Here is a 12,780-nt window from a genome sequence, read left to right on the forward strand (position 1 = left end):
CTTGCTCTGAAACCTAGATGTAGTGTTGCCCCTTGCTCTGCAAGGGCCGCGGCTTTTGTGGAGCGATGGGTAACGACGCTTCGTGAGTGACTGTTGTTGATGTGTGCAGAGGGTCCCTGGTTCGCGCCCGGGTCGGGGCGAGGGGACGGTTTAAAGTTATACTGTTACACACACAACAATCTCAGCTCTGTAGATTTTGCTGAGAAGAGACAGAATCACTAGATCTTGTATTCTGGTATTGACCCGATGGAGCTTGTTTCCTGGTCACAGGTTCATGAACGGTTAAAAAAATAAATCCTAACATTCACATCAAATGAACCTTTACAAATAGCAGTGTTGGGTGATCTGGAAAGCCACAATCAATCAATAACATAATAACATAATAATAATAATACTAACATAACTGGTAGGAAAAGGGTTTTTATCTTTAGCTCACAATACTATAGGATTAGAAAGGTTTAACAAAATCATGCAAAACATCATGGCACAATTGAAAAATAAGTGGCACGTGGAATCCGAACGAGGGTTGTCTATGGTGATAGGTGGGATGGGCGGAGAGTGACTGAGAGGCGGGATTAAAGAGCTGAGGTCTATGGTGATAGGTGGGATGGGCGGAGAGTGACTTAGAGGCGGGATTAAAGAGCTGAGGTCTATGGTGATAGGTGGGATGGGCGGAGAGTGACTGAGAGGCGGGATTAAAGAGCTGAGGTCTATGGTGATAGGTGGGATGGGCGGAGAGTGACTGAGAGGCGGGATTAAAGAGCTGAGGTCTATGGTGATAGGTGGGATGGGCGGAGAGTGACTGAGAGGCGGGATTAAAGAGCTGAGGTCTATGATGATAGGTGGGAAGGGCGGAGAGTGACTGAGGGGGGGGATTAAAGAGCTGAGGTCTATGGTGATAGGTGGGATGGGCGGAGAGTGACTGAGGGGTGGGATTAAAATAGTTGATGTTCGGTTGTGTATTACTGAGTTGTGATTGCTGTAGATAAAAGTACCATTTATACAAAATGTGTACTTAAAATGTATATGGAAAAGGTATTTATATGTAGTAAGGGGAGGGGTGGATGGGTTATTACAAATTCAAAGAAATACTATACAACACTCTACAATACAATACTATACAATGCAATACAATACAATACTATACAATACTCTACAATACAATGTAATACAATACAATACTATACAATACTCTACAATACAATACAACACGCTACAATACAAAACAATACAATACAATGCAATACAATACAATACTGTACCATACTCTACAATACAATACAATGCAATACAATACAATACTATACAATACAAAACAATACAATACAATACAATACAATGCAATACAATACAATACTGTACCATACTCTACAATACAATACAATGTAATACAATACAATACTATACAATACTCTACAATACAATACAACACGCTACAATACAAAACAATACAATACAATGCAATACAATACAATACTGTACCATACTCTACAATACAATACAATGTAATACAATACAATACTGTACCATACTCTACAATACAATACAATGCAATACAATACAATACTGTACCATACTCTACAATACAATACAATGTAATACAATACTATACAACACTCTACAATACAATACAATACTATACAATACTATACGGTACTCTGCAATACAATGCAATCCAGTACAATACTATACAATACAATACAATACAATACAATACAATACTATACAATACAATACAATACAATACAGTACAATACAATACTGTAGAATACAATACAATACCGTGCAATACACTACTATGCAATACAATACAATACAATGCTGTATACTGCAATACTGTACAGTACAATTTAATACAATACAATACTGTACAATACAATACAACACTGTATACTGCAATACTGTACAGTACAATTTAATACAATACAATACTGTACAATACAATACTGTATAATAAAATAATGTACAGCACAATGCAATACAATACAATACTGTACAATACAATACAACACTGTATAACACAATACTGTACAATACAATGCAATACAATACAATACTGTACAATACAATACAACACTGTATACTGCAATACTGTACAGTACAATTTAATACAATACAATACTGTACAATACAATACAACACTGTATACTGCAATACTGTACAGTACAATTTAATACAATACAATACTGTACAATACAATACAACACTGTATACTGCAATACTGTACAGTACAATTTAATACAATACAATACTGTACAATACAATACTGTATAATACAATAATGTACAGCACAATACAATACAATACAATACTGTACAATACAATACAACACTGTATAACACAATACTGTACAATACAATACAACACTGTATAACACAATACTGTACAATACAATGCAATACTGTACAATACACTACAATACAATACAGTACAATACTGTACAATACACTACAATAAAATACAGTACAATACAATACAATACAATATGATACTGTACAATACAATACAATACTGTACAATACACTATAATACAATACTGTACAATACAATACAATGGAACATATGATGTAATGATGGAACAGATGATGTAATGATGGAACAGATGATGCAATGATGGAACAGATGATGTAATGATGGAACAGATGATGCAATGATGGAACAGATGATGTAATGATGGAACAGATGATGCAATGATGGAACAGATGATGTAATGATGGAACAGATGATGCAATGATGGGACAGATGATGTAATGATGGGAGCTCCATCACACTAGCTTCTGTTTACTAATATACAAGCATGGAACTTCCTGTACGTTCTTGTGTGTGTGTGGTGTGTGCGTGCGTGTGCGTGCGTGCGTGCGCGTGTGTGTGCGTGCGTGCGTGTGTGCGTGGTGCGTGCGTGCGTGTATATCAGAGGGATAAAGAGGCTCGTGTGCGTGTGCGTGTGCGTGTGCATGTGCGTGTGCGTGGGTGCGTGGGTGCGTGCGTGCGTGCGCGTGCGTGCGTGCGTGTGCGTGTGCGTGGGTGCGTGCGTGTGTGTGTGGTGCGTGCGTGCGTGTATATCAGAGGGATAAAGAGGCTCTCTGCACCAGTCACATAAAGGACAGGAGAGAGGAGAAGGCATGATTCATTTATTAACCAGCCTGAAGACAAGACGCCTTGCTTTACAGTAAAGAGGAGAGGAGATGTGCAGATCATATTTAATATGATTCCAACATAGTGCTGACTGAGAGCTACTCAGCATATCATAGTGCTACTGCTGCAGGGGCAGTCATATGGATAAAGGTATTTGTTGGTAGAATATACAGTACTGTTAGACGAATGGTGGTATTTATTATTATTTTAATTGGCTATTATTAGTAGGATTATTATTATCACTCTTGATATAATTAGTTATTATTAATTATTAGTATTTTCCATTTGTTTTGTCATGTTTTGTTAAGTGGCTTATTCCAAAAGAGGATGCTCCTCTCATAGGCCGATAGCGGTTTTGTCTCCTCCATTTCCACTAACTGAAGTTAACTGTAAGGGATTTTTTTCCCCCAAAATAATTGTGTAAAATGAACAGCTGTACAGAAAGACTTGTGTGAGGGTCAAATTACAGAGGAGGAACTTCTTGCTGATATTCAAGTTTTAAAACTTCAGGGCTGAATAGCATTCCAGTTGAGGTACTGTAAATAAAACTTATTTTTAAAAAATCTATTCAAAGATCCAGTATTAGCATGTTTTAACCACTCCTATAATAAAATTGTAAACTACCAGGTACTCGGCAAGAAGGTCTGATTTCACTATTACTAAAACCGAACCCATGTGGTAAATACAGTATACAGATCCAGTCGACCTAAACTGGAGGCCCCTTACACTTTAGTGTTGTGATGCAAAAATTCTAGCAAAATGTATTGCACATAGAATTTAAAAAAAAAGGGATTATTGGATATTTTTCATCCTGATCAGAAAGTTATTTTTTTTACATGTACGATTCATTGGAGATAATATAAGTACTGGAAACAATAGAACACTATGAAAAATCTGGAAAACGTTCTTGTATTACTTTTGATAAAGTATTACTTTTGATAAAGTAATACTAGAATTTATACAGCATATAAATTCCTGGACTATTTTAATTTTGGAGAGTAGCTTATACAATAGGTTAAAGTTAACTTCTTATGGCTGCAGGGGACGTATTGAAAAACTGGAAAATATGTGCCCATTTTCAAACGGCCTCTTAATCAATTTTTGCTCTTACAATATGCATATTATTACTACTATTGGATAGAAAACAGTCTCTAGTTTCTAAAAACGTTTAAATTATTTCTCTAAGTGGAACAGAACTATTTTTACAGCCCATTTCCTATCCGGATTTGAGATTTCCAAAATCGATGTCTCTCTTCAAGAGCTTGTCTATAAAAGGGCATGTCACTTGGGCCCATAGAAACACGTCATACGCCTTCCACTGGGTGTCATGCGGAAGTGAGAGCAGAAAGGACTTGAATATCTCGTTCAAGGCTTGAATACAGCCTCTTGGAGTGAGAGGACCGCCATCATTTTTTTTCTCCCAGGCGCGAAGTTGGACTTTGTATTGCCTCCTGGAAAACTGTCGTTATACGTGAATATAGTGTCCGGCTTCGATTTGACTTGATACATGTCACAATATCATCCTAAAGTATGTTTTTTCAATATAGTTTAATTATATTATTGAAATTTATTCGGGACTTTAGATGTGATGCTTTGGAAGAATTGTTTGAAGAAGGAGAGGTTAGCGCCGCACGGCCAGTGTGCTTGCTAATTCAAGAGGGAAATAGTTCATTCTGGATCCCAAACAAAGACTGTACTGGACAATGGACCCCTTTACAACATTCTGATGGAAGATCAACAAAGATAAGGACCCAATTTGGGATGCTTTCTCATATATCTGTCGAACTGTGCTATGCTACCGTTTGACTAGAATCAATGCTGCTGTGTGCTAGCTAATGTAGGAAGCTAATATAACGATATATTGTGTTTTCGCTGTAAAACACTTCAAAAATCGGAAATATTGGCTCTATTTACAAGATCGTTGTCTTTCATTAGCTATCCACCATATATTTGTCTGAAATGTTTTATGATGTGTAATTAGTAGTTGACGTTGGTGTCTGTATTTTCTCTGGCTACTCCCGTGCGATTTCTTACTGTAGCTATGATGGTAGCAGTAATGTAAAACTGATTTATAGCTAAAATATGCACATTTTTTGAACAAAACATAGATTTATTGTGTAACATGTTATAGGACTGTCATCTGAGGTAGTTTTTTCTAGGTTATTTAGGTTGGTTCTAGGTTAGTTAGGTTGGCTTGTGCATGCTACTTGCATCCTACTTGTGCTGTGAAAAATGTCTGTCCTCTTTTTTATTTGGTGGTGAGCTAACATAAATATATGTGGTGTTTTCTCTGTAAAACATTAAAAAAATTTGACATGTTGGCTGGATTGACAAGATGTTTATCTTTCAAATGCTGTATTGGACTTGTTAATGTGTGAAAGTTAAATATTTAAAAAAAAATAGATTTTGAATTTCGCGCCCTGCACCTGAGCTGGATGTTGTCATAAGTGTACCGGTGTCGGGCTGCAGCCATAACAGGTTTTAAGTAACCCGAGGTATAAAATAGTAAATATTGGATACTTCTAAGAAAGTTTTCAACTGTCAGGAGGAGTAAAACAAGGTTGTCCACTGTCGACATATCTATTTATTATGGAAATGTTATTAAAATGTCATCCATAAATAATATCGAGGGGCTATAAATACAGGGCTTAAAAAAAAAATATTATACAGTTGAAGTCGGAAGTTTACATACACCTTAGCCAAATACATTTAAACTCAGTTTTTCACAATTCCTGACATTTAATTCTAGTAAAAAATTCCCTGTCTTAGGTCAGTTTGGATCACTACTTTATTTTAAGAATGTTAAATGTCAGAATAATAGTAGAGAGAATTATTTATTTCAGCTTTTATTTATTTCATCACATTCCCTGTGTGTCAGAAGTTTACATACACTCGATTATTATTTGTTAGTATTGACTTTAAATTGTTTAGCTTGGGTCAAACATTTTGGGTAGCCTTCCACAAGCTTCCCACAATAAGTTGGGTGAATTTTGGCTCATTCCTCCTGACAGAGCTGGTGTAACTGAGTCAGGTTTGTAGGCCTCCTTGCTCGCACACGCTTTTTCAGTTCTGCCCACATATGTTCTATAGGATTGAGGTCAGGGCTTTGTGATGGCCACTCCAATACCTTGACTTTGTTGTCCTTAAGCCATTTTGCCACAACTTTGGAAGTATGCTTGGGGTCATTGTCCATTTGGAAGACACATTTGAGACCAAGCTTTAACTTCCTGACTGATGTCTTGAGATGTTGCTTCAATATATCCAGAAATGTTCCTACCTCATGATGCCATCTATTTTGTGAAGTGCACCAGTCCCTCCTGCAGCAAAGCACCCCCACAACATGATGCTGCCACCCCCGTGCTTCACGGTTGGGATGGTGTTCTTTGGCTTGCAAGCCTCCACCTTTTTCCTCCAAACATAACGATGGTCATTACAGCCAAACAGTTCCATTTTTATTTCATCAGACCAGAGGACATTTCTACAAAAAGTACAATCTTTGTCCCCATGTGCAGTTGCAAACCGTAGTCTGGCTTTTTTTATGGTGGTTTTGGAGCAGTGGCTTCTTCCTTGCTGAGCGGCCTTTCAGGTTATGTCGATTTGCCGATAGCGCCTGTAAAATTCAGGGCAGCAATGTTGGGAGCAGTAGCAAGACAACAGCAGTTTCTGCATGTCATTTAAAAAAAATATGTGTAGCAAGGATTATCAGCTCATGTTATTGACAGAAGCGTGCTACATGGCAGACCAATCCGAACTCTTCTCTCGTCCAGCCCATCCATTATCTCAGCCAATCATGGTTAGCGGGAAGGTTCCTGGCTTTTTCTGTGGCTAAACCAACTAGGCTCGTAAATTTAACATATTTACAAGTTTGTTATAAAAGTTTACGTTCCAAAAGGCACGTCTGCCCCATAAAAAATGCATTTTAATAAAATAATAAAATACAAAATGAAGTTTGATTGCCTCTCCTGTGAATGAGTGATATACGCCTGGCTTCTAGAAACAAATTGTTAAGTCACATGTGCAGTTAACAGAGCAGACTGAAACGTTTGCTTTATCCAGAATTATAACCAGCTGATTGTGGCATTACTGCAACTGGAGGAGGCAAGAGGAAGAGGGCGAAGGAAGGAGACTTGTTTCTCTGCCCTTTCGGTAGTACACATTACTCCTATGAGTATAAACATGATGACATCTCCCTCTTTACCCTCCTCATTCTCCCTCTTTACCCTCCTCATTCTCCCTCTTTACCCTCCTCCATTCTCCCTCCTCCTTACTCCTATGATGATAAACATGATGACATCTCCCTCTTTACCCTCCTCCCTCCTCCCTCCTCCCTTCTCCCTTCTCCCTCCTTCCTCCTCCATTCTCCCTCCTCATTACTCCTACGATGATAAACATGATGACATCTCCCTCTTTACCCTCCTCCATTCTCCCTCCCCCATCCTCCCTCCTCCATCCTGCCTACCCCCCCATTCACCATCCTCCCACCTACCTCCTACATCCCCCATCCCGCCTCCTCCCTCCTCCCTCCTCTCTCCTCCATCCCCCATCCCCCCTCCTCTCTCCTCCCTCCTCCATCCCCCCTCCTCTCTCCTCCCTCCTCCCTCCTCCCTCCTCCCTCCTCCCTCCTCCCTCCTCCATCCTCCCTCCTCCATCCTCCATCCCCCCTCCTCCCTCCCCCCTCTTCCATCCTCCATCCTCCATCTTTTTTTTCTTTTTTTCTCCGCTCCCTCTCCCCCCGCCCCCTTATCCTCTTCCCTGTCCCCAGGTACGGAGGTGGATGTGTAACCCTAAGGGCAGCAGGGAAGGTGAAGGGGTCCAGGGTATGGGTGGTCTGCTGTACCCCTTTACCCCTAAATCCCCCCTAGTGGCAGAGGACCTATGGTACACCCACTTCCCTTCGCCCTGCGGCTGCTGCTACAATGCCACCCTGCCTGGGGGGCATTACCATCAGAGGGGGAATCTCACACCCACACCCTGCCTGGGTGGGCACAACCAGGGGCACAGCCAGGGGCACAACCAGGGGCACAGCCAGGGGCACAACCAGGGGCACAGCCAGGAGCACAGCCAGGGGCACAGCCAGGGGCACAGCCAGGGGCACGACCAGGGGCACAGCCAGGGGCACAGCCAGGAGCACAACCAGGGGCACAGCCAGGGGCACAGCCAGGGGCACAGCCAGGGGCACAGCCAGGAGCACAGCCAGGGGCACAACCAGGGGATAGGAAGAGAAGAGAAGAGCAAGACCTGTAAGGTAAGGGACAGACATATGTACTCTCTCTCTCTCTCTCTCTCTCTATTTCTATGTATATATACTATGTATATACTGTGCCTTCGGGAAGTATTCAGACCCTTTGACTTTTTCCACATTTTGTTACGTTACAGCTTTTTTCTAACATTGATTAAATGTAAAAAAAAAATCTCAGCAATCTACACACAATACCCCATAATGACATCACAATACCACATAATGACATCACAATACCCCATAATGACATCACAATACCCCATAATGACATCACAATACCCCATATTGGCATCACAATACCCCATAATGACATCACAATACCACATAATGACATCACAATACCCCATAATGACATCACAATACCCCGTAATGACATCACAATACCCCGTAATGACATCAAAATACCCCATAATGACAAAGCGAAAACTGGTTATTAGACGTTTTTCACATTTATGAAAAATAGAAAACTGAAATACTTATTTACATAAGTTTTCAGACCCTTTGCTATGAGACTCAAAATTGAGCTCAGGTGCATCCTGTTTCCATTGATCATCCTTGATGTTTCTACAACTTGATTGGAGCCCACCGGTGATACATTCAATTGATTGGACATGATTTGGAAAGGCACACACCTGTCTATATAAGGTCCCACAGTTGACAGTGCATGTCAGAGCAAAAACCAAGCCATGAGGTCGAAGGAATTGTCCGTAGAGCTCCAAGACAGGATTGTGTCGAGGCACAGATCTGGGGAAGGGTACCAAAAAATGTCTGCAGCATTGAAGGTCCCCAAGAACACAGTGGCCTCCATCATTCTTAAATGGAAGAAGTTTGGAACCACCAAGACTCTTCCTAGAGCTGGCCGCCCGGCCAAACTGAGTAATCGGGGGAGAAGAGCCTTGGTCAGGGAGGTGACCAAGAACCCGATGGTAACTCTGACAGAGCTCTAAAGTTCCTCTGTGGAGATGGGAGAACCTTCCAGAAGGGCAACCATCTCTGCAGCACTCCACCAATCAGGCCTTTATGGTAGAGTGGCCAGATGGAGGACACTCCTCAGTAAAAGGAACATGACATGACAGCCCGCTTGGAGTTTGCCAAAAGCAACCTTGAACTCTTTGACCTGAATGCCAAGCGTCACATCTGGGGGAAACCTGGCACCATCCCTACGGTGAAGCATGGCGGTGGCAGCATCACACCTGGGGGAAACCTGGCACCATCCCTACGGTGAAGCATGGCGGTGGCGGCATCACATCTGGGGGAAACCTGGCACTATCCCTACGGTGAAGCATGGCGGTGGCGGCATCACATCTGGGGGAAACCTGGCACCATCCCTACGGTGAAGCATGGCGGTGGCAGCATCCCTACAGTGAAGCATGGTGGTGGCACCATCCCTACGGTGAAGCATGGTGGTGGCAGCATCACATCTGGGGGAAACCTGGCAACATCCCTACGGTGAAGCATGGTGGTGGCAGCATCACACCTGGGGGAAACCTGGCACCATCCCTACGGTGAAGCATGGTGGTGGCGGCATCACATCTGTTTTTGTATTGTGTCTAGATTGATGAGGTAAACAACAATTTAATCAGTTTTACAATAAATCTTTAACAAAATGTAGAAATAGCCAGAAAGAAGAAAACTTTCCAAACGCGAAATAAAAAAATAATAAATAATCTCAAATCAAAGGACTTTATCGGATACAAGTGAAATAGATAATACATTAATGTGTAATAAACAATAACAAAGTAAACTAAACAAATGAACAGTAAACATTACACTTTCAGAGAAGTTTCAGAGGAACATTTCAAATGTCATATTATGTCTATATAGTGTTATAACGATGTGCAAATAGTTCAAGTACAAAAGGGAAAATAAATAAACATAAATATGGGTTGTATTTACAATGGTGTTTGTTCTTCACTGGTTGACCTTTTCTTGTGGCAACAGGTCACAAATCTTGCTGCTGTGATGTCACACTGTGGTTTTTCACCCAGTAGATATGGGAGTTTATCAAAATTGGATTTGTTTTCCAATTCTTTGTGGATCTGTGTCATCTGAGGGAAATATGTGTCTCTAATATGGTCATACATTTGGCAGGAGGTTAGGAAGTGCAGCTCAGTTTCCACCTCATTTTTGTGGGCAGTGTGCACATAGCCTGTCTTCTCTTGAGAGCCAGGTCTGCCTTTCTCAATAGCAAGGCTATACTCACTGAGTCTGTACATAGTCAAAGCTTTCCTTTCCTAATTTGCTCTGTTTTTTGTTAATTCTTTCCAATGTGTCAAGTAATTATCTTTTTGTTTCCTCATGATTTGGTTGGGTCTAATTGTGTTGTTGTCCTGGGGCTCTGTGGGGTGTGTTTGTGTTTGTGAACAGAGCCCTAGGACCAGCTTGCTTAAGGGACTCTTCTCCAGGTTCATCTCTCTGTAGGTGATGGCTTTGTTATGGAAGGTTTGGGAATCACTTCCTTTTAGGTGGTTGTAGAATTTAACCTCTACCGAGCACCTACCCCGGGTCCGGGAGCACCCCCCACCCCCCCCACACTGATTAGCATCGCTAGCATAGCGTCACAATTAAATAGTAGCATCTAAATATCATTAAATCACAAGTCCAAGACACCTAATGAAAGATACAGATCCTGTGAATAAAGCCACCCTTTCAGATTTTTTAAATGTTTTACAGGGAAGACACAACATGTAAATCTATTAGCTAAACACGTTAGCAAATATCACAATTTTTCTTGTCCACCATTTTCTCTCAACACCAGTAGCTATCACCAATTCGGCTAAACTAAGATATTGATAGCCCCTAACCAAGAAAAAACCTCCTCAGATGACAGTCTGATAACATATTTATGGTATAGGATAGGTTTTGTTAGAAAAATGTGCATATTTCAGGTAGATGTCATAGGTTACAATTGCACCCACCGTCACAAATGGACTAGAATAACTACATAGAGCAATGTGTTTACCTACTTACTAATCATCAAACATTTCGTAAAAATACACAGCATACACTAATCGAAAGACACAGATCCTGTGAATACAGACAATATTTCAGATTTTCTAAGTGTCTTACAGCGAAAACACAATAAATCGTTATATTAGCATACCACATTTGCAAACGTTACCAGAGCATTGATTCTAGCCAAAGAGAGCGATAACGTAAACATCGCCAAAATATATTAATTTTTTCACTAACCTTCTCAGAATTCTTCCGATGACACTCCTGTAACATCACATTACACAATCCATATAGAGTTTGATCGAAAATGTGCATATTTAGCGGCACAAATCGTGCTTACACGATTACTGTCCAACTACTCAAGCAATCTGCCCGGCAGCATCATGATAATACAACTATTTTTATCGAAAACTATTCATAAACTTGACCAAAAAAATACAGGTTGGACATGAAATGAAAGATGTATTAGTTATTAATGCAACCACAGAGTTAGATTTTTAAAATTAACGTTACTAGACATACAGTGTGCGTTACAGCCAGACTAGTGACGCAATAACGGCGTCACTAATCACCATTATTGAGTTGACATTTTTCCACATAAAAACGGAATAACATCATAAATAGCTCTTACTTTTCGACGAGCTTCCATCAGAATCTTGCCATGGTGGTTCTTTGTCCAAAAGAATCGTTGCTTGGTTGTAAAACGTTGCATTCAACTTCTGATATAGCAGCTAACTATAGCTAACAATTGCTAACATTAGCTAACGTGTCCAAATCCTCAATACGCAATACTGAGGAAATTCCGAAAAATAGCAATATACTCGCATAATCTGATATAACTCGGTTTCAAATAGCTTCGTTATGATGTTTCTAACACCTATATCAAATTAAATTACAGACTGATATATCTAAAGTTCATTACTGAGCGCTCGAAAATGGCATGCCCAGGTCTCTCGAAAAGATGGCGCACCTCACTCCTTGGTGTTTTATAACCTCTGAGAGCTATGCAGAAAGCCCATTCCACTTCTCATTGGTTACTGACATCCAGGGGAAGGCGGGTGCAGTTCGTGTCGTTCCATAGGATATACACACCCCTTTAAACTGAACTGAGATCAGAGCTTCGCTCTCAGACCTTCGCAAAACCTGTCATGGATTTCGCTGTAGAAAAAGTTCTGTTCCACTCAGAGACATAATTCAAACGGCTATAGAAACTAGATAGTGTTTTCTATCCAATAATAACAATAATATGCATATTGTACGATCAAGAATTGAGTAGGAAGCCGTTTCATCTGTAGAGACAATTATGCTAATTTGAAACAGCACCCCCTATAGTCGCAAGAAGTTAACAGCTCTTTTCTGGATTTGGATAATTAGTGGGTATCGGCCTAATTCTGCTCTGCATGTATTATTTGGTGTTTTATGTTGTACACAGAGGATATTTCTGCAGAGTT

General features: G+C 40.4%; 1 protein-coding gene across 2 annotated transcripts in view; it reads left to right on the plus strand.

The window, feature by feature from the left end:
• Positions 1–12,780, plus strand: part of sgk1 (serum/glucocorticoid regulated kinase 1) — a 93,098-nt gene that overhangs the window by 3,216 nt on the left and 77,102 nt on the right. Inside the window, exon 2 of one of the 2 annotated variants that reach the window (XM_055885604.1) lies at positions 7,898–8,380. The exons of the other annotated variant lie outside the window; for it this stretch is intronic. Within the exon in view, the coding sequence (XP_055741579.1) occupies positions 7,910–8,380 (471 nt within the window). The 5' untranslated portion in view covers positions 7,898–7,909. The remainder of the gene's footprint in view (positions 1–7,897; positions 8,381–12,780) is intronic. 2 annotated transcript variants of the gene reach the window in all.

Source organism: Salvelinus fontinalis, chromosome 27, assembly GCF_029448725.1.
Source record: "Salvelinus fontinalis isolate EN_2023a chromosome 27, ASM2944872v1, whole genome shotgun sequence".
NCBI classification, from domain to species: domain Eukaryota; kingdom Metazoa; phylum Chordata; class Actinopteri; order Salmoniformes; family Salmonidae; genus Salvelinus; species Salvelinus fontinalis.